Source organism: Nothoprocta perdicaria, unplaced genomic scaffold (assembly GCF_003342845.1).
Source record: "Nothoprocta perdicaria isolate Ctin4 unplaced genomic scaffold, notPer1 scaffold_73, whole genome shotgun sequence".
Taxonomy (NCBI): domain Eukaryota; kingdom Metazoa; phylum Chordata; class Aves; order Tinamiformes; family Tinamidae; genus Nothoprocta; species Nothoprocta perdicaria.
The window spans coordinates 2,291,413-2,317,070 of record NW_020456010.1 but is presented as its reverse complement, the minus strand read 5'-3'; the positions used below and the strand labels follow the sequence as shown (position 1 = coordinate 2,317,070).

General features: G+C 43.5%; 1 protein-coding gene across 1 annotated transcript; it reads left to right on the top strand.

Moving 5' to 3' along the window:
• The first annotated feature begins 4,693 nt into the window (after positions 1-4,693).
• Positions 4,694-25,650, top strand: ZNF318 (zinc finger protein 318). Its single transcript, XM_026051161.1, has 9 exons — positions 4,694-4,869; positions 9,612-10,239; positions 11,348-12,772; positions 15,317-15,416; positions 16,186-16,472; positions 19,401-19,604; positions 20,086-20,185; positions 21,222-21,340; positions 21,843-25,650. The coding sequence occupies exons 1-9, from the start codon at positions 4,694-4,696 to the stop codon at positions 25,161-25,163; spliced, it is 6,360 nt and encodes a 2,119-aa protein (XP_025906946.1). The 3' UTR covers positions 25,164-25,650.
• Positions 25,651-25,658: the final 8 nt, after the last annotated feature.

Sequence of the window (25,658 nt, the reverse complement as noted above, 5' to 3'; positions counted from 1 at the left end):
AGCGGCCTGWGTGTTTCTGCGGCATCTCGCCGTTTCTGTCGCCCGGAGCCGTTTCGGATCAGGCTCGGGGGTGATGCTATCTCCATCCGTGMGGCGGGTGGCCAGGTGGCTGCTCTCCTTCGCCCGGCACGGTTTGATGCTCCGTGCGGCTCCGGCTGAGTTTGTGCCGTGGTGACTTTGTGCATAGGGTGCCCCTGGCTGTCACGGCGCTGCGGTGGAGAGGCTGTTGGCGGTGATAACTGGGTGATAACCATTGCCCCCGGGGTGGACTGTGCTCAGGGTGCTCCCCGCTTCGCCCTCAGCCCTCGCGGGACCTGCCGGGGCACGAGGAGCCCCGGTTTGGCGCCTGGGGCGATGCCGCTGTGGAGGCCGAGCGAAAGTGCCCAAACGTCGGGGTTTGGAGCGGGTGACAGCCGCTCGCTTTCTGYGCTTGCTCCCCGACACCCTGTGTGGTGGCTGCTGTAGACAGGTTTTTGTCCTAGGGTATCCAAGACTCCAACCTCTCCAATTGGGACGTAATCCAGTGTGTGCACTGTTAACAGGATGGGCACAGCCCGTTCTCCCCTCACCCCGTCCTGCCCTGGGCACACGCGTGTGCTCCTCAAACTGCGGGATGAGCCGCTTCGATACGGCCGAGGTTAACCCAGCCAAAATGCACCGGTGATTCACTGCGTGCTGGCGCCAAGGAGAGCGTGGGATGGTCCCTTGTGGTGCCAGCGCAGGTTCCTGATGGATTTTCCTGGAGATGTTGCCACAGCAGAGATTATGGGTGATTGTAGTGGAGTTAACATGCAGCTATTGAAGCTATTTGTTATTTGAAGGTGAGCTACCCTGAAGGCACAGGAAAATAACATTGGATTTGGCAGTTAAGTTGGGCTGAGAAGCTCGCTTTTGGTTGTCCCGTGCTGGGCACTGTCCTGCTCCCATCAGCTGTYGTGGGGTGGCTCAGTGAATTGCTGTACTAATCAGATCCAGGTTGAAAATAATGCGTTTTCTTAAAGGAGATCGTTTTTGATCAGGGTCATGTCAGTTCATGTTGTGGCTTCAAGAACWGTTGTGGTGGCAACTTGAAGGGCTGCCGGTTTGGGAAGAAGGAGCACAGCTTTAAAAGAAGTTCTTCACCATCACTCACTCCGTTGTCTGACTGTGCCCGTGACGGGCCGTGTTGTACCTGTGCCTGTGACAGGCTGTATTGAACCTGCGCCTGGTACCTGCGTGGGCTGCAAGCAAAACTCTCAGTTCTTGAAGGAGTCTTTGCCTTGCAGCCTTCTTAGCCCCCTGCAGAAAAGCTGCTAACGTTTTGCACAAATATTGCTCTTCGTAACTGCTCTTCTCGCCAAGTTATTTTGTACTCTTTTGTCCCAAGTTGCAGTAGTTATCCCAGCAAATTGTCCCAGATTCTTGATGTTTTTTTCTTGCCTGCTCTCATTTCACGGAGGAAGGATAGAAAAATTATTCGTCTATGGCTTTGATATTGATTTTATTGAAATTAGGCCTTAGCAAGTTAGCTTGTGTTGAACAGTGGCACTAAATGCTTTTTTCTTTTTCTTTTTTTTTTTTTTATTTTGGTTATTTATGCAAGACTATTACTATATTTAACAAAAAGCTGTCACAATGACGAGTTATGATTTAATAGAGCTCTTGAACTTAACTGTGCACTCTCAGGGGTACGCTAAAGCCTGATGTAGGTGCCGCTCAGAGGCTGTATATTGTGCATGCTTTTGGCACAGGGGTTTTGTTCACCAAGAAATATTCATGCTTCTAGCACTGCTTAATTTAAAGTGATGTTATAAAGCATAAAATATATAGACAGATTGCTTTTACATTTTGAAAGTATTGTTTAGAAGAACAGTATTAATTAGGAAAAGGTAAAAGCTGGTCTTACACTGATGTTACCCAAACCGCGGAACTAAGTGCGATCAAAACCAAGCAAATAGCAGATTTTGGATCAGGGAAAGTTTTAATACATTTTTAGACTTATATGGATTAAGACCCCCTCTCTGAAAGTTTGAGGATATAAAGTGGGGAAAGGAGGAGGGTTGCATAAACCTATGAGAACTTTTGGAGCTATTGCTGAACGGAGGGGAATTGAGATAGAGCGCTGAGGTGACAAGAGACCTGAGCTGCAATAAGGAGGGGACATGTATGCATAAAGGTAGGTAGAGGATGTGGGATGTGGAATGAAGACTCTGATGGGATAAGGACATGGGGTTGAAAAGCTAAAAAGGATTTAAATGGAAGCTCTGAGTTCCTGTCCGCTCACTTTAAATGAACTGGCAGATGGAAGGGGCACGGGAAACCTCTTTGACGCTTCTTATTCCCTGTTCTTGATTGAGAGCTGTATTACTGAGATGGGGAGTGCACATTCCCAGCATGTCAGAAGGTTTTTGCTCGTTTCTCCTCTGTAGCTGGGATGCTGAAGGCCAGCAGATAGGCATTGGGCACTAGAAATGTCGGTGGTGTCAGTTTCTTGGGAGCTGAGGAAGACTGTGTGAGCTGGAAGAGCATGGAGTGAACACACAGGTCTGGGGGGAGGCATCAAAAGCTGAAATAGAAAAGATGGAGGTTGAAACTACGCCCAAAGAATTTTTGGGGAACTTTATTTGTTCTCACAAGGCTGCCACATTCTTCTTCCTAGTTCTTGTTCCTACTGACCTGCATGCTTGCTTCTTTTTATAGCTTCTCTTAGCTCATTTGCTTTCTTTGTGAGCAAGTTGGCTGAAATGAGAGGACTGGGATATTCTTGGGTCAGCAGAGAAAGATAAAATGAAGAGCTAGTTGCAGCCTGTATATTTCCACGGCAGAGGTAACTGCTGTTTCGGARTCACAAGTAGGAAGGGAAAAAGCGGTGGTACAGTAGGGAGGTTAAGATTGATGTTGATTGACCTCCCAAATGGAAAATCTGCTAAAATTTAACTGGTTTTTTTCAAACTAAACAAAATGCAGAGGTCAAGTAGGAATCTCCTGGAGTGTGGTCCCTGGGAGATGTGCTTGTGAATCATATAGGTACTGCTCTACCTTGCAGAGGTTTCAGGTGGGAGCAATCTAAAGCCAAATCTGGTGCCTTCTGTTCATTCGCACAAACCTGAGTTTTGGCAGGCCTGMGTTTCCCATGTTGGACTTGCTCCATGTTTAACATCCCGCACTTTCTAAGTGTTTCTTTCTTGTTGCTGTGAAGTTTCTTCTGAGCTGTCATCATCACTTCTGTTTGGAGATGGCTGTCCTGCATGTGCCAACGTGCCGACAGTCTTGCTGGCAAGAAGATGCCCCTCAAAATGGTCCCTTTTGTGGGCAGCCCTCAGAGTTCGGCGTTGACCTGAGTGATTCTGAGCTTTCCAAGCGGGGGTGAGTGAGACATGTGCATCTTCTGCGTTACAGCCCAGCCAGACTCCTCCGGAGCAATGTTGTGCTGTTCTGCATGCTAGCTCTTGGAAAGTGAATTGAGTGTCTTCTGATACTGGATTCGATCTTGGATTGAAATTAGTGGAGCAAAACAGAAATGAGTAACGTGTTATCTCAGAACAAGGTTCTGTGCAGAATGGATTCTTGTTCTGCAAGTAAATTTTGTTCAGGTTTATTTGTGAGGGAATTCTTTTGCTTTCTCATGGAAGATTGTGTACCTCCTTCTTTTTGGTGGCCTGGAGGCGTGAGCTGAACCTACTATGTCTTCTCATGGTGGACACCTTGGATGCAGAAAGGCCGTGTCCCTGCAGCTTGCCGCTGTGGTGTCGGCTGTGAGAGCGATACGCAGTGCGTGTCTGGCTCGGCCCAGCTCGGGCTGCTGCTTTGCTTCTTGCTAAGCGGAACCTGAACCTTGCTGGTTTGAAAAAATAAGTACCTCAGCCTTCAGGCAGGCTCGTCTGTTTCTTACCAAGTTCCCCTGACTCAAATCATTCCTGGATTCTGGTGCTGTCCTTGGAAAGATTGGAAGCACAATCAGTTACTCTAACAGGAATGACATTTTCTGTATTGAGCGTGCTTCCAAAGGGAGGTCTGTGTGAAGGCAGTTGGCTCGGGCCTTCTCTGCTGTAACTTTTTTAAAGGCAACTTAGTTTACRTAAGTCTGATTTAGCTCTACCAGCTGGTGGGAGTTGCACTGTAAAAGCTAGATGGGAGCTGCACTGTAGAAGCTATTCCTGCAGGTGCTGGTGTTTTTATTCTTATGTCATGTCATGTTTATCTGCTGAAAGYGGCATCAGACAAGAAGAAAACTGTTGGAGGCATCAGTGCGAGGAAGCTCTGTGTTTGCACTGGTTTATCCTTTGGTTCATGTTGTTATTAGAACTGCAAAGGCATAGAAATTCAGACACTTTTATTAAGAAATTCCTGGCACTGTTTTTCTTTTTTGCTATGTTTGTTTAGCTGCTTCTCCTCTACAAAGGAAGGAGCACAGCAGCAACTCTTGAACTCTATTCTTTCACCTTCTGAAACAGTAGTTTGTTAAAGGCATTTTGGAGTTTAAGATTTCCATTCTAGCTAGAGTAAATATGCAGCTTGYTACTGGCAGCTGGAATAAGAAATTTATAGCACTTGGTACCCACTCCTTTCTTTAGCAGCTATAGGCAATTGGGATATTTGGAACAAATATTATTCTGTKCATTTAATTTAATCGATGTGTCCGCTCCAAGTCTCATGTATGAAGCAAAGCAGGATCGCTTGCCTTTCTGTAGCTGAGACCAAAACTCTGTGATTGATGGGCTTGCACTCTTTCTTCAATTTACAGAGACGTTCACCGAGTCTCCGCTCTGAGTCTTCCCTGGAACAGAGTTTGCGGATTACTGTTGGGAATGACCGGTATTGCGTTGGCACGGCAGAGCGGAGGAGGCTGCCTGATAGACTGGGCTCACCAATTGATAACCTGAGTGACAGGTACGGTCCTCTGCACATGGGGATGCCAATGTGAAACAGTAAGAACGTGAGAATGGCTGGAGCGCGTGCGACTGGATGTCTGGTTAGCCCAGGGTCCTGTCCCCAGTGGGGCCGACAGGGAATGCCTGGGGAAAAAGCGGAATAGGGCAGGCATGTAGGGAGGCTTCCCTGCACTGCTCCCGCCGCCTCCAGCAAGTTGCTGTTCAGGGAATTCCTGAACAAAAGCTGCTTGGTGTGGTCTTGGACAGATGTTCCTTCTGGGAATTTGTCAGCTGTTYGTGGAATCTATATACAAGTGACCAGAGTGTTTTGCAGTAAGGAGTTTCATAGCTTAAGCCGCCTTCTTGAATTTCTTTTGAAGCTGAGGAAGCTTGTTTATGGGCAGCATAAATCTGCAACTTTCTCATCTCTCGTGAGGAATAACCTGCTTTCTTGACTTCAGAACAGGCCAGAAAAAAAGCCCTCATGTAGCTTGAAGAAAATTTATTGCTTTGCCTTTTAAAACACTGCAGAGGGGAAGTTAATGTAGTCAGACATCATATCATACATGATAAAAATAAGATAATAATGGAATTCTTAGGGTCCCTATATCAAAATTGAAGAGAATGTGATTAAGGAACAGACTTCTTGTGTGCTACAAGTGTAAATGTTAGTAGATAGTGTTTGGAAATCTGTGCCTTTGGTAGGAGAACAAGTATAACCAGGCAAAAGTAATCAAATATGACTTTGTGCTGAAAAATTGCTTTCTTTACACCTGACACCTGGAAGTTAAAGGCGGGATAGTGTTCCAGAGCAGCCGATTGGAATTTGAGGTCAGGGATAAACATCAAGCACAAAGGAAGCACTAAAACTTTTTTTTTTTTTGTGCAAATACTCCAAGTTGTCAAATGGAAAATAAAAAGGGAAGTGAGCAGAATTCTGTATGAGAATTTCCTGTTTTTTCTTTTTTTTTTTTTTCTTCAAGTCTAAGAGCAGGGTTCACCAGGTGCCGAAAGACAAATGAGTGTCCAGCTTTTGGGACTGCCACTTCCATGGCTTTATCTTTGTTCTCCTGGGATCAGTGTTCCACTTGTAAATCCCCTGTGCAGTCGGAGTGAAACTAGTGCATGTGCCCCGGGGAGAGCGCAGTGGGTGGAGGGAGCTGGAAACAGTCTGAAGAAGGGCTGGCATTTTGCTGCTCTGGCAAATGAAGGAGAGATGAGGGGATTCCCTGGTGCTTCCTCTTCTCCACTGAGGTTTTATGTTTGTCCTGTTCTATGAATGTGTTCAGGGTGAGAAGTAACATCCAATAAAACAGTTTATTTTTTTCTAAGTGTGAAAGTGRCTTCTGTGGGGGCCTCGATCTCCTTGATATGTGAAGAACTTGCACTTTACCTGTGTTATGGAGCCCATATAATTAAAAAATGATCCGAAGGGACTCCTGAGAAGGTTTAAAAGTCACAGATGAGTCAGAATGAGAAGAATAGAAAGTGAAACAAAATAGTGCTCAATTTTCAGGTGGTTTCCCATACACTTAATGTGTGGGTGTGCAATAAGTCAATGTTGTTGAGATTTTTTTTTGGTCTGGTGTTTTGTGTAGGTTGTGCTTGACTGTTGTGCCCACTGCCCACCAGCATAAAGTGTGTGAGAAATCTGGTCATCACTTAGCTTTTCCTAAAGCCTCTGCCTATTTCTTATTCTTACTTGCAGATTTCCTCACTGTTTATTCATTTATTGCTTTTAAAAGATATTATGTAGTTGGTTAAATGCTTTGTTTATACCTTCTTTTTATTACATTTTTTTTTCCCCTCTGAGAGGTTGTCCTGCTGCTGGGTGATGAACTGAACATCCATCTCTGGGCTTTAAAGGTAGACATGGCTTTGAATTGTATTGGCTTTGATACTAGGCACATGATCTTTCTTATTTAAAAAAAAAAAAAAAAAAAGTAGGGTATTTTTTGAGAATGCGTCTTCAGATATTGAAGTAATTGGAGCAAACATTTCTGAATTTAGTTATTCTCAGGTATTTTTGTCAGCTATTCAAGAGGCTTTACAAATTATTCTCTATAACTTGCAAGGCCTTAGAATGGTAGAGGAGTTCATTACCATATAAAGGAAGTAAAATATCAAAGGGTAGAATTCAGAGATGCTTTTGGATTTGTTTTTGGATTCTCCTTCAGCAGTGGATTCCAGGTGAATTTCCCTTCACTAGCAGGTCCATCTTCAAATGTCTATTAGATTTTGCCCCTAGTTTCTGTGGCAGGTGGCCTCCTGCACCTCTCTTAAGCATCCTGAACATCGCTGGCTGGTGACTTCCACATGCCCTGAGTAGCTTCTATCTTCTACTTCAGCTGAATAATATATCGGTATTTTGGCTTGTGTCTCACAATCTGTCAAAGTAAAGCCTTAGCATACTTGAAGAATATATCCCCCTAATTGTCTTCCCCCCCTCAGTATTTTTAGGATATTCTATAAACTGTTCGAGCAGGTGTAAGCTACTCAGAGCACCCTCCTCTTCACCTGAGGTTGACTCAAAAGCTTCACTGCAGAGACTTGGCCAGTCTCTGAMTCTTGACTTATCTGTATATTGTTTGTGATCTGCTTTTCTTTTCTGCTGTTTCAAGGTCAAGTAACTCACAGATTAGTTGAACTAAGAGATGGTTGATCTGATACCACCCTGTATCCTCTCTGATAGGATGGGTCTGTCTTTCAGTGGGCATTGCTGTACCCCAAAACAGCCAAACTGATCAAGAGGGACATATCCTGATTGGACTATATTTATAGGAAAAAAAAAAAAAAAGAAAAAAGAACCTCAGCTTCTGTAAGGCAAACAAACCTTATAAGGCAAATAAAGCTGTATGTAGCCTTTGGGTCTGATATGTCTGTCTGAAATTTTGCTTCTTTTCTATTCAGAGTGTTTTGGAACATCCTTCTAGTTCTAAGCGTGTTAGTTTTGCTGCTCCTCTCTTTCCTTTGTTTGGCCAGTGCAGTCAGAACTGAGGAGATATATATGTCAGCTGAGGGTATATGGGTCAACTGAGGATATATATATATATATATATATATATATATATATATATATGTCAGTTGAGGGTATATGGTGAAATACATCTCTTACTTCACCAGTGTGTTCATGTGCTTCATCAGAGTATAGCAGGAGCTCAGGAAGGGTAATGGTGACAGTGAAAAGAGACATTTGCACTCAGAATTAGACTATACAGGCTGCGAACAGCAGCATTTATATATGAAACTTTATCCAATGACTTTTTAGGTGTTTGAAGCTTTTGGTGGGGGTGGAAGTGTCAAGTTTGCTGGAGAGGTATCATCTAGTACTTGTGTATTCACCTGGGATACAGTGAAGTCGTGTTGCTGCTGCCTTTACTGGGACCCACAGTGCTAGGGAACTTCTCAGCATGTTAAGATGTGTGTATCTCCAACTGGACAAAGCATCCAGTAATGTGTGAAATTATTTGAAAAGAAGCAGGTCGGGGTAGATACTGAAAAATACAAAGTGAAATTTTGCATTGTTTTTGTTCTCAAATGTGTGTATGTAAACTATGAGGGTAGCTATACTCAACAAAAATGCCCCATCTGGTCCCAGTAGCTGTTTTTCAGTCTGGTGGTTTGATCTGCTGGTTTTATCTGTATGTTTTCTTGTTTGTTTGTTTGGACAGGGGTGGTTTTGTTTTCTTTCTGAAGTGTCAGTGCCCCTGTATTGTGTGAGTAGGAGGGGGTGATGTTGGCAGCCAAGCACGGTGTAGTGTGTCGCTAATTTGATGCATTCATCACTTTGAGACTTTTCTCTAGGGTTTCTATCCCATTGATTGCTTCTAAGGAGGACTCCTGTTTCCCGTCCTTGYAGGACCTTGCCAAATTTGATGTATCTGAGAATCAAAACAACAAAAGCAGCAGCTGGCAATTTTAAAATGGTTTGGTTTGCTTCCGCCTGATTTAAGGGCAAATCCCAGAAAAGTTTCTGGAGGTGGGGAAAAAGGGCTTCATTAGAACTGCTAATTGGTGGTGCTTGTAGGCAGCAGTCCAAAGGAAGGTACTGCAAGTGATAGAGCTATTCTGGTGATACGCCAGATGGAAATCCACTGCATAAATAATGCAGAGGCTGGCACAGAGGACTCGTGCTCTTAAATTTACTGTCTCTTTTCCCTATATATCGTCTGAAAGATTTTTGCTTCGTTTTGGGTATAGTGGTTTGTGTGGTTAGCGATGGTCCTATTTACAGATCTGTCACCAGCAGGAGAGATTGCTTGAATTTTTGATCTTTGCCTGTAGCTAAAGGTATGATAAGGATCTTGTTCTATGTGCCAGCATGAAATTGAATTATACCTTGAATAATTCACATGAAATGTGACCTGGGCTGCTCCTGGGTGAGGTGAGGAAAGAGATCATGGTCTGAAACATGACAATATTTTTTTTTTTTTTTACGTATTATTGTTTTCTTTAAGGAAAAATGTAGTTTTTCTCCTTCACAGAAACAAACCCATCCTATCAATTTTTCAAGACTCTCCTGCAGTATAAAGTGAATTATTTACACTGYTTTATATACAGGTGACTTTATAGGAAGGAAGTAGAGTGCCATTAAAACCAACTTACTCTCCCCCACTGCCTCCCCTCCTTTAGTTATATAAAATGATGCTTTCTGTGTGGTCATGGAGATGATATTCTCAAACTGATTTGTTACTCTTGAGCAGGAGTGAGACTTAAGTTTTCTCCGACTCAGGCACTTACATCTATATTTCATTTTTGCAGGGATGACATGGCAGAGGGTCCGATATTCACAAGAGGTCTCCCATGCTCTCGGGGCCTGGAGAGGTACCCGTCACATGAAGATCAACCATCAAGTCCCTACACCAAGAGACATGATGAAGACTACCGCAGCCGAGATGTTTTCCTCCACCGGTCTGATTACAGTCCGCACTACGGTCGGCGAGAAGAGCTGCCTCGTGCATCTGACAGAGACAGTGACAAACTCAGGAAATCCTCTTACCCACYGAGGCCAGAAGACAGAGGACGAGAAATAAAGCGGCCACGGTATGAAAAGGATGAGAAGATGCATGGTGCGAGCGGAGATCATCAAGGTTTCTCATCAGGAACACGGAACTACCGCAGGCGAAGCCGCAGTAGGAGCCCGAGCCCGTCCTACCTAAATGAGGAATTTCGAGAGCTTGACCGTGCCAGGAGGAAACGAGAAGAAGAGGAGCGCACTAGAAACCTGGATCATGATTCTCCAGGGAGCGGTTATGCGATCCCTGGTCTGACCAACACACTACAAACTTCTGAGCCTCGGTATACATACAGGCCGGAGGAAACACCTTCCATGCCCAAAAAATCCATTTTGAAGAAACGAGTGGAGATGGAAGTAGAATCTCCTGCTCAGGTTTGATCTCTCTGCCTGGCTTTTGACTTGTGGTTTCTAAAACAATGGCTTTGCGGTACTATATTTTGGATTGATTTTTAAAGAGGAAAAGTCCAGTCGTTGTATTTTTGTGTCTTTGAGAGGACAGGTGTTAAGTTTTTGCTTGCCTGTACAAGCTAAAACTGCATTAGAACGTTTCAACTATGAAACCAAGTTAACCAAGAATCATGGGTATATAGAATCTGAGACATAATGAAATGTCCTTGTTGAAAATTAGTCCAAGATGCTGGATTCAGGCCTGGCTTTATAGCAAGTGCCACGAGCCTCCTGACAGCCTAGAGAGCCAGAACATAAGTTGAAGATCTGTGCCTATCATAATGCCTCTATTTTTGTATAGTTTTAGAAAACTGTATTGCATCTTAGTATGCCTGGTGTATTCTTGATACAACCAACTGAAAACACCTTTGAGTTTCCTTCGTTCTTACCAGTTTTCTATAGGCTGGGATAATCTCTACTTATATTCAAACTATACCACTTCAGTCTAAAAATTAGAGCAATTGGAGTGATATCCAGCTGGGACTACTGCGATAAATGGAGTACTTTCTTGTCTCACATTTCAGCACATCACTGTTGATTAGGCTTTTGTACTCATCTGTCTTGTTTTGCAAGTGGCATCTTTATCTCAGGAGATGTTCCAACATGTATTATTGGTAAACCTAGTTAGTGTGACATTCGTGATGTATATCTGTGACAGACAGAAGTGAGTGGAAATAAGGTCAGTGCAGTTGCTTTTACCTGTCTTAAGGCATGATAACCTACTTGTGCATGATTAAACTCAAAGCAGTTGGGTTTATCTTACAGGATTTAAATCTGAAAGTTTCAGCTCTTAAACTTGCTGGAAAATCTAGTAAAACAGGACTATGATTTTATGTATTTTCTTAGATGAGCTTTCAGTGCTAGACATAACATTCCAGAGTTGCTAGATGACTTGCTTTGTGTTCTCCATTCTCTTTCAACTGTACATTGTCTTTTAAAACGAGAAACATGAAATGTTCACCTTCCTTTGTTCTCTGAGGTAAGTCCCCCCTCATGAGGTACTATAATAAATGATAACTTCTCTCTCTTTCAGTCTGAGGGCTTTTCAAGCAGCCCTGCTCCCAGCAAGGGTCTTCCTCTTCCTTCAAGCCATCCATCTTTGCCCCAGAGCAGCGATGTGTCTCCTTTTGCCTCTGAAGTGGAGAACTTTCTCAAACGGTTTAACAAAGACTCCATTGTGGAGTCCACAAACAAGGAGCTGCGGGACGGTTTATATGGGTGGACTCCGTTTTCCGGGCCTGCCAAGGACACTTTCACATTTGAAGAGAAGTTTGGAAGCTTTTTAAGTCACAAGGAGAAAGCGGAACCCAAGCCAGAGGCTGCTGATCGCCACGCCGACTTCCTGCTGCCCCACGAGAGGGCCAGTCAGGATGGCAGCGGTTTCTCCCGCATCCTGGGCATGATGGCTGACTCGGTGAGTGCTCAGGAGAAGAGGAGGCGCAGTTTTCCTGACATTGAAGATGAAGAGAGATTCCTTTATGGTGATGAGGATGAAGACACCAAAACTGAATCCCTCCCTGTTCAGAAGCCACTAGTGAGCTGTGGCAATGAGCCAGTAAGCCACAAAGTAAGCCCACCTCCTGCAGCTGCTCCAGCTGCCAAGYTGGATACTTTAGAGGAGCCTAATGCTGAGTACGCCAAGATTCATGACTTACTCAAAACTATAGGACTAGACATCGGCGTAGCAGAAATCGGGAAGCTGGCCGTCCGCACGCAGGAGCGCCTTCACGGCAAGAAGGTGACGTCCCGTTCGCCCGACCGCCGCTCCTCAGACGCTCGCAGACTGGACTCGTGGGACGTGCGGCGCAGTCGGAGCGATACGCGCTCTCCAGAATCGGGCCAGCAGCGCTCGGCCTCCCCTCCCGTCTCCTTCCAGCAGTCTAAAGATTCATCCTCTTTTCAGAAAACAGACTATACTAAGAGCAAGCCGGCAGGACAGGAGATACCTCCGTGTATCCCAGAACAGACTCTTCCTTCCGTATCTCTCATCCCCTCSGTTCCACCGGCTCCTCCTAGTTTACCACCTCCACCCACTTCTGTTTCCCAGTACCAAATACCCAACTATTCTCAATTCACAGCCACTCAAATGCCCCCAAACTATCCACCTCCCACAATGGCCCCCCCAGGATATGATGCATATGGGCATTATATGGCTTATGCAGCCCCCGGTTGGCCCATGTACCCCCCTGCCCAGCAGCCTAATCCTACCCTGCCAGAGACCCACGGGCTTCTTACCATGGCCATGTCCGCAAACCCCACACGTCGCAATCTCCGGGTGATCGAGACGGTCTCTATAGACAAAGATGTCCCTGATTTAAAAAGAGACGGCTCGGCGCTTGTTCACGTCCCCACCACAGCGGCTCAGTCCAAAGCCCCTCTCCGGCTGTCCTCACATCCTCTCAAAAACACCACAGAAAAGATGTCGGACGAAAAAAATCGGGCAGCCCAGAAGCAGAAGGTGAGTAAATTGTCTAGACATACTTGGATAGGTTGCTTGAATTTAATCTGTGTTGTTTTTGGGTGTATATCTTTCAGCTCTTTCTAATATATATGAAAATACGTTGGACTGCTTGCTAGGATAAAGGCCTTTTCCTCCTCGGATACACTTCCCCCTCCCACCCCCTGAATGGTGTTAGTTGAAAAACATTTGGATTGAATTTGCTTTTGTTAAAAATTCAAGGCATTGGCCTCTATTACTCCATAGCAGTTTTTAAAAAGTACATTTAAGTACGTGAAGTACAATGCTGCMTGCTCCTAGGTTACAGCTAAACAGCTCGAAACCAAGCACAAAGCTGAAGTTTTTAGGACCAGGCAGCAGCTTATTAAAAAACAAAGATAAAAAAGCACATGGTGACCACAGCCCGTCTTTACTCCAGTGAGTCACACACTGAAATGAGTGTGTCTGTGGAGATCCCTCTTTCTTTCAGAAGCTGAATAACTGTTCTAACTTGAGTGGCCAATGCTTGATAAGATGGATGTAGGTTGTATTGAGGAGATGCATTTTTTTTGGCTATGTGGTTTGTACTATGTAATAAAATAATACCACAGCAATAACTGTATTAGACACTTGTAAATACATGCTAAAGAAGGCACTCATTCAGCTGCTTGCCATTTTCCTACTGCATTTATTTTAGTTACCTCTTAYAAGAATCACAAAATTAAAAGAAATTAAGGGAAATTGTTCGTTGCTTTATACATCTGGTATCATTTTAGGTAATAGATTTTATATTTCCCTTAAATAGTTATATTTTGGGTTGTRTGATCTTTTGAGAAGGGGTTTTAATTTAACATATTTTAAAGTAGGACCTTATAGTTAATAAACTCTCAGAAGACTGGAAAATTCCTGCAAGTTTTTTGGTGAGTTTTCATAGTGTCAGATTGATCTTTGATGCTAAATAAGGGCGTATATCTGCATTAGAGAGACTCTTTCAGTACAGCAGGGCTAATGCTAAATTGTGTTGGTAGATCCTGCTAGTAGAAGAGCAGCACATGGCAGAGGCTGGAGGCTTTTTACTGCTCAGTTGAATCCCCCTCCTCAGAACAAATCAGACCATGGCAAGATGGACCACTGGATCCAAGGGGCTCAAGAGAAGAGGTCACTTCCGATTTTTGGTCCATAAGTGAGCATTAACTGCTTGCAGTAGTCGTCATTTCTTCAGTTGACACAGCTGGTGTTGATGGACCTTGGGCACTTTGGGGAGAAGTGTGTTGGCTGGAGGTGTGTGGTTTCCTGCTGCCTCCTCAGGGGCTCACGTAGCTGCTCCGAACTCCCAGGGCTTTATGTTCACTACGGACTTGTTTGGCTTGGGTCTGCTCCGTAGTTTTGCTGCTCTACATGGGGTGACTGGGAGCATAAAAGCTGCATCCTTCAGTTGATGTCTCTTTGCTGGCAATTAAAAACCAAAAAGCAGAACCATCATAGCTGTATTAACATGTTTTTTTCCTRTTTGTTTGATTATTATTTTTTAATCATGAGGCATTCAAGTTAGGCATTGGCCTAACTGTTGGTAGAAGCCCTTCCACTGGTTTATGCTGTGTCTGCTCTAGGGAGCCTGCCCACATTTGCCCTAGCAGAGGGGTAGTGATGATAAGGCCTTGGATCAGTTCTTGTTTGTTTGAGGAAGGAGCCATTAGTAAGCCTTAGGACCGTTGTGAAGGTAACAAATTGTGATTTGTCTCTTCAAAATTGAGATTTAGGAGCATGGTGAAAGAAATGTTAAAGGGTTTTTTTGGTTGTTTGTTTGTTTTAAATTTTTCCTGTTTTTCTCTGTGAGAATCAGGGGGAAAATATGAAAACTCTCTTTATCAGCTCCCTATAGCGGTGTTTGCCTTATTGAGCAAGAGCTTAACTTCATCAAGGGGTTTAATTTCAGCTACAGTTAAGATCAAGTTGAAATAAAAACATGAACTCAAATAGGGCAGAGGCCAAAGCAAGAGGCAAGGTGAGGGGCTTTGGGCCTTCTTGTCACTGGTGAAATGTGCTCCCTGTAAAGGTGCTGCAGGAGTTTTGAAGAGCTGGGCAGCACTCATCTTAACTCTCTAAAAGGGCAGGCACTTGAGCCCCAGTGCCTTGGGAAATGATCGGATAAGCAGAGCACTTTTGGGAAATGCAAAATGCTGCGTTGAGAAATGGCTGCATCGGCTGCTCGCAGGCTCGTGTGAGCCAGGTTCCCTGTCGTGTCATATCAGTGGCTGAGCTATACAGCTTGAACTAAAATTTCGGTAATAGTACATTTAAGTGGCAGTAACAGCACTAATAAAGGGGCCTACTTAGAGTAAGAGGAAAAAATCACCTTCATGGGGCTGAAGCACAAATAGAGACACAGTACGAGCAAATGCAGAGAAAGAGATGTATTTATCATATTAAAGTACTCGAGAACATGTTAAGAATAATGGTTAATACTTTGGGAGTGGCAAACTGAGGCCTTACTGTCATTCTCACAAGACTGATTAACCTGTGTTGGGAAAAGAGGAAAATCCAGTCCTCTTCCAATCTGYTTAGGTGATAGAAGAGAGAGAGAAACTGAAGAACGAACGAGAAGCCCGGCAGAAGAAGCTTTATTACTTAAAGACTGAGCTGGACAGGCTTCGTAAACAACAAGGTACAGTCCCTCCACAGCCACGTTTTCCTTTTTACCAGGACATGTCACAAATCCCAGTATCTTCTAGGAGACGTGAAGTCCAAAGTAATAATAGTCTGTATTTTAAAACTAGTGCTACGAAGTGCTGGATAGTGCAGAGCTCTTGAGAAAGCAGTGGCCTAATTACTATACTAAAATTAATGATGTTGACATATAGCTGTTAAATTGAAGCAAGCAGTTGCTCAACTTACGTCGTCTTTGACAGCTCGATAAGTTAAAGGAACTGCACTCTCTGCATTTAAGTGGTTCTTTAGAAGCAGTGAAAAATGCCAACTGAAGGCTCAGCAGTGTGCCTTTCAAATCTTCATGAATTACACCTGGAGAAGGAAAAGGTCTCTCTGGACATTGTGGGCGTCTTTTTTTGTGTCGTTTTCAAACCTCTGTTTGACTCAAGTAAACATTAATTTCTCTCTTGCCTGGAAAATAATCATTTAAGGATTTAATTTAAGGTTGACTTATAAAACACGTTTGCTTTTGCTCACACAAATCCTTTCTCTCAAGGATTACAATGCTTCTGTTAGGAGTGTATATTAAAGCAATCCTTAATAGAGGTGGATCTTGCAGATCTAGTGATATTATGCCTTAAAGTCACTTCTGTCTTCACTGCTTACTCAAAATTGAATGCTAGTATTTATTATTACTATTTTACTTGTTGATGGAATAGTTGTACAGATCTTACACCTTTGTTTCTGTTGCATTTCCGACTCTTCTACTTCCTTCATTGGCTCAGGAGAGATGTTGAGGAAAAAACGTCGCGAGAAGGATGGACACAAAGACCCCTTGTTAGTTGAGGTGAACAGGCTACAAGAGAATATTATGAAAGAGATTTCAGAGCTGCATAAAGAATCTGATGCAGCAGAGAAGAAACAATCTGAGCTTGATAAAGTAGCCCAGATCCTGGGGATTAACATATTTGAAAAACCCCGGAAACCATCTGTGGAAAGCAAAGATTCTTCAGAAAAGAACAGCAAGTCAGACGGTGCAAAAGGTGTGGAGAAAACATCTTCCTTCAACAAGGTAAAATGTTCTGGCTTGCATGCTGACAATCTTCCCTCTAAGAGAAGAGGTATTGCCAGATGTTTACTAGAAAACCATTTGATGTCATTTGTTATCATATCTCCTGTGTTGATTTTGCTCATTTGTGCAGGTGGAAGTAAATGTCTTGCTATTTGTAGTTTCCTTCAAGTTTTGGAATATTCCAGTACCGCTCACCAGTTTTGATCTTGGTTTTGTTGASTTGTTGGTTGGCTTGAATAGTAACATGCATGTGTGTGATTTGGCCTCAGCTCCATGAGAAGAGGACAAGTGTTTAAACACTCTGAGTTTGGAGCATGTTAATCTTCTCAGCAAGTGAATACATTAATAAATGAGGGCAAAAGTTAAATGTGATTGTTAGCTTAAAGTCATTATTATGTACATGCTACACGTTCTCTGTTAAGAAATGTCAGGATGCATCACTATGGTCTCCGGTGTGGTCCCTGCTTATGGAGTGATGGAGAACTCGGTAGAGGCTTTCCCATCCCAGAAGAATATTTTTATTCCAGAACCTGTATTTACTACTGGTAGATGCCAGCAGTAGCATCCAAAAGGTTATGTCTATGTTCAGGAGATTTATTATCCTGTTCTTCTAATGTGAATGCAACGGGTGGAGATGGTGGGAGGTGACAGATGCTTTTTGTGCAGGCCTGACCTTACCGTGCGTTTTTTCAGAGAAGAGAGGGGTAGAGGGGGAAAGAGGTTTGTCCTACAAGGTCGCTGGCAGCTGTATCCTGCAAGKTTTTCCCTATGCTGTGTTATCATCTGGTTCAGAGAATTCATCCAGTCTTTCATTTTAAGGCTTATTTTTGTGTTTTGTTTTTGTTGTCTCTTGAAACATCCAAGTCTGGTACTCTCTTTTTTTCACAAATCATTTGCATCAATTCAGGTACGGAATTATAAAATTAAAGTGGGAAAGAGTGTTTATTCAGTCTTATAGCCTATGAAGTTATGTTGCTTTCTTTGCTTGAGAAACAGCCTACGTGAACGTATCTTTTATTATTTTAAGTCCTGTTGTTTTATTCTCTAAACTTGTAATGAATTGTTCCTTCTTTCACAGCTTCTTATTTCAGCGTGGAAAAATCTAGGTTCTGGCCAGGCATATACAATGTTTTCAGATATCTGTAGGCACTGAGGACCCTGAGCTTAGTCTTTAAGATTCACCCTGTACTTCTGACGGTTAACTTTTATTTAATGAAAAGAAAGAGGGTGCAGCTCTTTTGGCACTTACAACATTTGACTTGGCCAGGCTAAGGGCAAGAGCATTTATGTCTTTCTGTTTATTTGCAAGCTGTCTTGCACCCGCTCCCAGGCTGCTGAACCTGTCTATGTATGTTTTAGTGAGGCAATTCCTGCAGGGGTGGCCCAGCCTTGTGCCAAACAGGCTGTCTGCCCTGGGATCTACCCAGCAGCAAATYGCAAGAGTCTCTCGGAGACATTTCTCATGTTTCTGTTGCTACTGAGCTGATACTGTGATCTGCCTGCCACTGAATTCCTGCCGAAGGTAGAAGAAGCACAAGCTGGGGTGGAGGTTGCTGTCACTATTTATCTGCAAAGCCCTGTCTCTGTAAAAGTTGTGAAAGAGGTAGCATTTATMGCATATACAGGGTGAATGCGTGCCTGTACATATAAAATAACACTTCTCAGACATCATGAACATCCGTTCTTGCGCTTCCTGTAGCGCATAAATGGAGCTTGTCCTGGCCTGGGAAAAGCTCTGGGCGCGGGGCTGGGCGCTGACGGGGCTGGCTGGGGGGCACGGGGGTCTGCGTGGCTCCTCGTTGTTTGATTTACACTGTGTGTTGCATGCGGGRCTCGTAACGGGAGCGAACCTGTCCCTGGTTATCAGAGCTATTTCACCTAAGGCAACTGTGGTGGTTTTCTTTTCTCTCTAAACAGTTTTGAATCTGTCCGTTTGGTTTTGGTTTGGTTTATGTTTTCTTTCTGGCACCAGTGTTGAATCACTTGGAAACTGTGCAGCCAGCCTGGGCCTGCTGAGCTGAGATGTTGTTTTTTCCAGACTGCCATGCAGACGAGCAATGATAATGTGGTGGGCCTCCAGCCATTCAAAATGTAAAGCAAAAGTCAAAATTCACAAAATACAATCTAGAACTGATAATCTAAATCACCAGCGCTCGTTCACTATCTATTTCCAGGGTTATTTGTTTTGCTGCTCTGAAATGTTAATATCAAGTTAATGTTTACATCGAGATTCTGAGCTAAACATGTCAATTTTGGCTAGAGCCCTGAAATGCCCGTGTTTCACTGTAAGGTGTCTTTCTGTAAAAATCAACGTGAATGTAAATATCACACATCTAAAACGCGAGATGCTTCACCATTTTCATCTAGGTAAATAACACCGTGGATCCCCAATTGTTAAGCAATGAGTCTTCTGGTGAATTCAAGTGCTTTCAAATAATCTGGTTAAGGTGACCGAGTTAAATACTTCCAGACAACCAACTCACTCCCTTTTTCATTCTGCTTTCATCTAAGCTCCGTTTACAGTCACTGCTGAAGGCTTCCAGGGAAACCCTTTTAGGTCCTCCTGGCATTGCTTGGCTAGTGTCGTAAACGGGCACTGTGCAGGTCTCGGTGTGGATCCCGTAAAGTGGGAGTGGGTGCATGCCATAGGGGATTTGTGCCTTTGGTTCTTTGGTTCCCTGCCAACCATCCAGCCATTACATCTGGGAGCCCTATTGGAAGCGCTTCACTGTGGCCACGCAGCGGCTTGGTCGGCAATCCCAGCTCTCTGAAACGGTGGAATTAGCCTGGGCGCTCAAAAGCAGGTGATATATATTTTTTTTGTGTGTGTGCGCGTGTTTGGCTTCTGCTGGAGGCAGGTTCTGAGTTCCAGAGCATTATGTGTGTTCTGCTGTGTCTCAGAGGAATATTTCTTTTTATTTCATCTAGGAGTCGAAACCAGCTAATGAAAAACCTAGAGGGAGAAGCCCGAAGCCGGCGGAATCCTCTTCGCAGCCACCCAAACATCCTTTCCAGTTGGCCAATATTTATGAATATTATGATGCAGGGAGCCATTGGTGCAAGGACTGCAATACCATCTGTGGGACCATGTTTGACTTTTTCACACACATGCACAATAAGAAACATAGACAGGTATGTGCCAGGCTTTGTTCACTAAGTGCATTCCATATTCTAATAAAGATTAACACTAAAACATACATCACAGAACTACATTTTACAAGAGAGACCGAAGTAGTAATGAACCCAAGAAGCTGCTTGTCAAATTCTTTTTCCCTAATGTAGGACCTCAGCAATTTGTACAGCTACTGGAGTGTGTTGACTAGTGTAAATGGGGCTTTTGTGTTCAGTTCACTTTGGACCTGGTATTTGAGATTTTTCTTTCATATGGTACTTGTACTGTGATCTCATTCCTATTTTACCTTTTTGACAGGTTATTTTCTCATTAAAACTTTCAAAACGGGAGGGGAAGGAGAGTAAAACAGTTCTCGTAAATATTTGCGTTTTTTTTTTTTTAATGTTCAGTGTCCTAAAATGGTGTTAAAAAGAAAAACAAGTGTACTTGCCTTGTTAGTGTAATGTATGAGCCTGTATACCTCTGTCACTGTGCAAATAGACCCTGGATCCTTACAACAGACCTTGGGCTTTGAAGACCCAGAGTGAGACCAAACAAGACTCCATAAAACGCATCGATAAGATAACTGTTCCTGCCAAAGGTGGGTGAATTCTTTGTTTTTGTTTTTTTCCCCTCTACCTGAATGTCATCTCCCTTTGTCCTCCAGCAGGTTCCAGTTGCTCAGAGAATGAAACTACTTTCTACCTGTTAGATATCTTATTATTAGGCAAATGGCTAGTGATTTAATTTTCTCATTCTTATGGAGAAGGTCATGGAGTGAGAGAGTAGGGAAAACAGTGTGTCATCTTTTCCTTTTAGTTTTTGGGTTTTGCTTTGACTGCTAGGCATTTTTTTTCTTCAGTCTTGTTCTGAAGCAATTTTGCCTAACACAGTAGGATTTGAAATAAGACCACAGAAGTTTAGTTCGGGCAGGCTTATGCAGTACTTCATGTAATCTGCAATAGACACTTCATTTCGATGCATTTGCCATTGAAGTATCCCTGAAATACCAGTGTTGTGTACTGGGTAGCATCTGTGGGTAAAGAGAATCTAAGAGAGCCATGAGAAAGATGAGAAAAGAGCTGTAAGTGATTAGGGAATTCATACAAAATTACAAATCTGAACACAATCAGTGGTCTAAACAAGCCTGCCAGTGATCAGTCTTTGCTCATTAATCTGTTACCCACTATAAATTCAGATCTCTGAATTTAATCTAGGTTTCTGTAGACAAATGGATGCAGTCTGSTAAACTTCAATGAGAATACAGGTACCTTTTTTTTATATATATAAACCAGGTGTTTAATATTTGAGCAGACTACAGCACAAAATGGAAAATACATAGAGATGGTAGGAACTATTAACCTGCTTTAGGAGAGGATGGTCTTAAGAAGGTAGAAGCGCTAAGAATAATTTTTTGAGCCCTAATAATTAGGCTTCTTCATTTTATGCATTTTGACCTGTACTGGTGATTGTCATTCTAGAAGCATAAGGAGAGCAGGATTACCCATTCCAAAAGCATGAACAGGAACATTGCTGGAGGTTTTGCCATTGTTATTTGATAACTTTATTYGGCTTTATTAAAACTTTGCCTTTTATTACATTCTGTTTCTCTGATTGATTTTCTTCGGCCATTTCAGGCTCTGAGTTTCTGATTCCTATCACTGGATATTATTGTCAGCTGTGTCATGAGTTTTTCGGAGATCAAATCTCAGCAGAGCAGCATGTGAAAAGTCATCCTCACAATGAGAAATACAAGGTTGGTACCTGGTGCTCTAGGAATGAGATGTTTCTCTTGGTGGCTTTTATTTGCTTTGTCTGTCTTCCTTTCTTTCTTAAGAATTATGTTTGACTCCTCAGGGTATGTGTGTGTGTGTGTGTGTGTGTGTGTGTGTGTGTGTGTGTGTGTGTGTGTATTTGGTTTTCTTCTCTGTCTTATAGTGAACTAGTCAAGCAGAACTTACCACTATGCATAGACTTACCTTTCATCTGCACAAAGTTCAAACTGGGTTTAAGCCCCAGTGTTGATTTTTCCAACGCTTTCGGAGAGTGACAGCACTGTTGCAAGCCACCACTTAACATTAAATCACAAAATGTGGGGTTTGCAGCACGCCTCTTCCTTCATTGGAAGAAGTTCCCTGTTCCCTTTGTGTTGAAAAGGAATTTCTGTAATAAGTCAAAATTGTTCTAGAGCCATGAAATTTCTTTTTCCTTTTCTTTTTGAGAAGCAGTTCCTGAGATTGTGCCGTTTATTTCCACAGAAATACATAGATGAAAACCCACTCTATGAAGAGAGGAGAAATCTAGACCGCCAAGCTGGATTGGCCGTGGTCCTGGAAACAGAGCGCAGGCGGCAGAGCGAGCTGAAACGGAAGCTGGTTGAGAAGCAGAAGGAAGAGAAGGATGAGAAGAAAGCAAAAATGATAAAGAAAGAGGAAACAAAGAACATCCCTGAGCTTGGGGAAGGGGCTACTGAAACTCAAGGGAAAATAGATTCTTCTGGGAAAAAAATGGGTATCAAGCTTAAACTGAAGAAGGAAGAGAAGGAGGAGAAAAAAGAAGAAAAGAAAGAGGAGCCAAAAAAGGAAACACCAAGTCAGTCTTCCTTTGGAAAATTCAGCTGGAAAAAGACAGAGGATAAAGCCTCGGGAGCAGCTATCTCAAAGGAGGAAAGTGCAGAAGGGAACAAAGAAAAGGAGGAGAACAAGTGTCAGCCTGCAAAACTCCATGCCAAGCCCATTGAAATCAAACTGTCTGGGAAAACTGTTATTCCACACACTAGTCCATGGACACCAGTTGTTCCCACACCAGTACAGTCAAAATTTTTACCCAACCTCCCAGTCCCCACCATGATTTTCAGGAAATCTGCTGCTGCATCAGTAAGCAAGCCAGCACCTTTGAACACCTTCTTATCTATAAAATCCTCTGGAGCTACCACCAAACCACTGCCAGTGGTAAAAGAAAACAGCGCAGACCCTCTGCTGCCTCCAGAAATCATCTCAAAAGCTTTTGGTGGAGAAGAGGTGATTTTAAAAGGGACAGAGGAGAATTTGAAAGCAGCAGAGAAAAAGGAGTCTCCTCAGACGTCAGACATCCCACCTCCACCRCCTCCTCCGCCAGCCGTGCAGCAGGCAGCCGTTATCCCTGCGGATGAGGTGGCTCCAGGCGTGTCCGAGAGCGAACAGGCGATGCTGGCAATGCCCGTGAGACCCCCGCCTCCACCACCACCCACTGTTTTTAATGAGCAGGCAAAAAAAGTAGAGAAACGAAACTCTTGCTTGGCCACAGCCAACGCCAAAGATCTCTATGACATTTTCTACAGTAGTGGGGGAAAAGGGGCAGCAGAGAGCAAGCTTGGGAATTCAGCGCTTCCGAATGGAGAAAACTCCAACCTAGCAAAGCCTGCAGACTCGCCTGCGATTTCTAGGACAAGTAACAGTTCGTGCTCCCCGAAAGAGGATCCCCAGAATGCGGCTGCTGAGTTTAGCCAAGTTCACTCAGCTGAAAGAAGCTCAGAATTGGAGAAAACTGAAAGCCAGGAGGCTTCAGTGCTTAATACTGAGATGAGCCCTGATGCTGAAAACGGTATTCAGGAGGCTGTAGGTCAGAAATCACAGGCTCCCCTTTCAACAGATGTTCGGACTAAATTGAAAGAGGAGGGTTCCTCACAGGGCAGTGATCAAGTAAAAGGGAGTTGCATTCTTGGTGAGAATCAAGCAGAAGGGAGCAAGAAGCCCCTCCAGCTACAACAACCAGAAATATCAGTCGCAGAATGGCCAGAAAAAAACCCTGATTCGGGAATGCAGATGTCTGCAGAAATGGGACTTGTGGATAAAGCAAGTGGAGAGAGAGTTGTCCATCAGGAGCTTTGTGATACACGTACGACAGAGGCCCAAGGGAAAGGTGGACAGGGAGATGCAAATAATACTGTAGTTACTGAAACAAATATTCCTGGTAGCTTGAAGAAAGATGCAGAGCTGAAGGACTGGCAAGTTAAAAAAGGAAAATCTGAGCTTAGCTTAGAACACCCAAAGATTGCGTTGCCTGAAACTCAGAACAAAATTAAAAGTCTGACAGATTTGCATTTGGCGAAGGAAAAGTTAAGTGGAAGTTGTAGAACCAACTCAGAGACTGGCAGTCCAGGCTTGTTCTGTGGTTCTCAAAACTCATCAGAAAAAAAGGCTTTAGTAGCATCATTGGCAGAGCAGAATTGTGCTGATGCCTCCTTAAAAGATGCAAAAGTGAAAAGTGTCGCTTTGGAAGTGTCTCRGTCAAAAGTCCTTGGTGAAGGTCCCCGGATTTCAGAAACCCAAAATAAGGTTTTAGAAGTGACAACAAGCCCAGGTGAATTGGACACTAGAACAAGTAGTAGAGAACAGGTCATCGTGGCCACTTCTTGTGAAAGTGGTTGGGAACTATCACATTCTCCAGATGTGGAAATAAAGACTGGTTCTAATGAAATCAGAGCTTCAGAACGGACAGTGATAGAGCCGGACATATGTCTCASCACGAGAGAAACTACACGTAATAAATTAGAAGCACAAGGAAAGGTTAGATGTGAACCTTCAGGCCATGCAGTGTTAGGTAGCCAAACTCAAAAGGAGGAGGTCTCATGGTTACTCAAGTCATGCACAGCAAACATTGTTGAACTCAGATCCAGTGTGGAATTAGTAGTTGAAGTTGGAAAAAAATCATCGGGACACACTGGGTCTGATGCAGTGTTAGGTGACGTTCTTGTCAAAAGAGACGCAAAAAAAGTAGGGGCTTTAGGCTTTCCTAAGGCTCACTCAGATGTCGTCCAAGAGTCAGTAGTTGCTCTGTCAGTGGATTCCTGTTCAGGGCATCTTTCTGAAGGACTTCTGAAGGACACAGAAATAAAGCATGAGGTTATAAGAACCTCAGCAGACAGCAGCTTTCATCTGAATACTGCTCACTCAGGATTTAACACTGAGCAGTCTAAAAGTATCTCACTAAATATCAGTGTGGACAATGTGAAAGATTCCTTGGAATCAGAAGACTTGAAACACAATGAGATTCCCTCACAGAAGGCAGAACTGGAGTTCAAAAGCACTGATTTCCATTCGGAAGGTACCAAGGTAAAACCGGGCTCTGAGAAAACAGTGGATGAAACAGATGTTCTGGATCTTGTTACATTACCCTCTGTTAATCAAAAAGAGAAATCTTGCACCCTGGTTTCTAAAACAGCTGAGTTGCAGCTTGGATTGCAGTCCTCAAACAGAGCCACTACTGAAGAGCTTGTGCCAGTTGTAGGAACGCGGGGCATTTCTCCCGTGTCGGAGATTCTTCCACRTGTGGAGAAGAGCAGAGGTGGCACTGCTGAAACATCATCACTGAGCTGTGATGGAGACCRTACAGAAAGTCAGGCCTCTGGGCATACGGAAACTTGCCTTCCTGGGCTCCAGGGAACACCTGGAAAAGAGGGTGGCTCAGGAGGCAAGGGAGCATGCGCCGTGCAGGGCAAGAACACTGAGCAAACAGCAACTGTGGACGGCGGTTTGGAAGTCACAACAAATTCAGGAATTGCTGAAAGCTTAGCAAAAAAGCCCAGTGGGTTGAAATGAACCCAGCCAGCCCCAATATTTGAGGAGCCGGAGCTGGGATTATGTATATGGCTTTTGTTTTGCTCTTTTTCTGTTTTTGTTTTGTTTCAGTTGAGGGCTTCAGGTGTACGTGGCATCCTGCAGGAGGACTCGACTAAAGCGAAACGTTTGTCGTCAGAACCCAGACACACTTTACTCTGTACATAATTAATTGTGTAAAATGTTTTTTCATGTGAATTTCTTTTGCCAATTTATTTTCTACACTCTGCTATTAAAATGGAATCTCTCGTTTATAATGCGTGCGTCTTTGTTGTTTATTTTGGGGGCTTTTATTCTTTGTCAGTTCTTGGATGAATTTCAGCTCACCCCATTTCTGTCAGTATCATCATGAGTGGCCTGGTCTCTGGAACAAGCTCAAGAACAGCAGCTCAGAACTTAAGGAAATGGAGACTCTTTCTCAAGGAAATGGAACTGAAAAAMTGAAAATTTCTTTAAAATGTAATGCTTTTATATCTA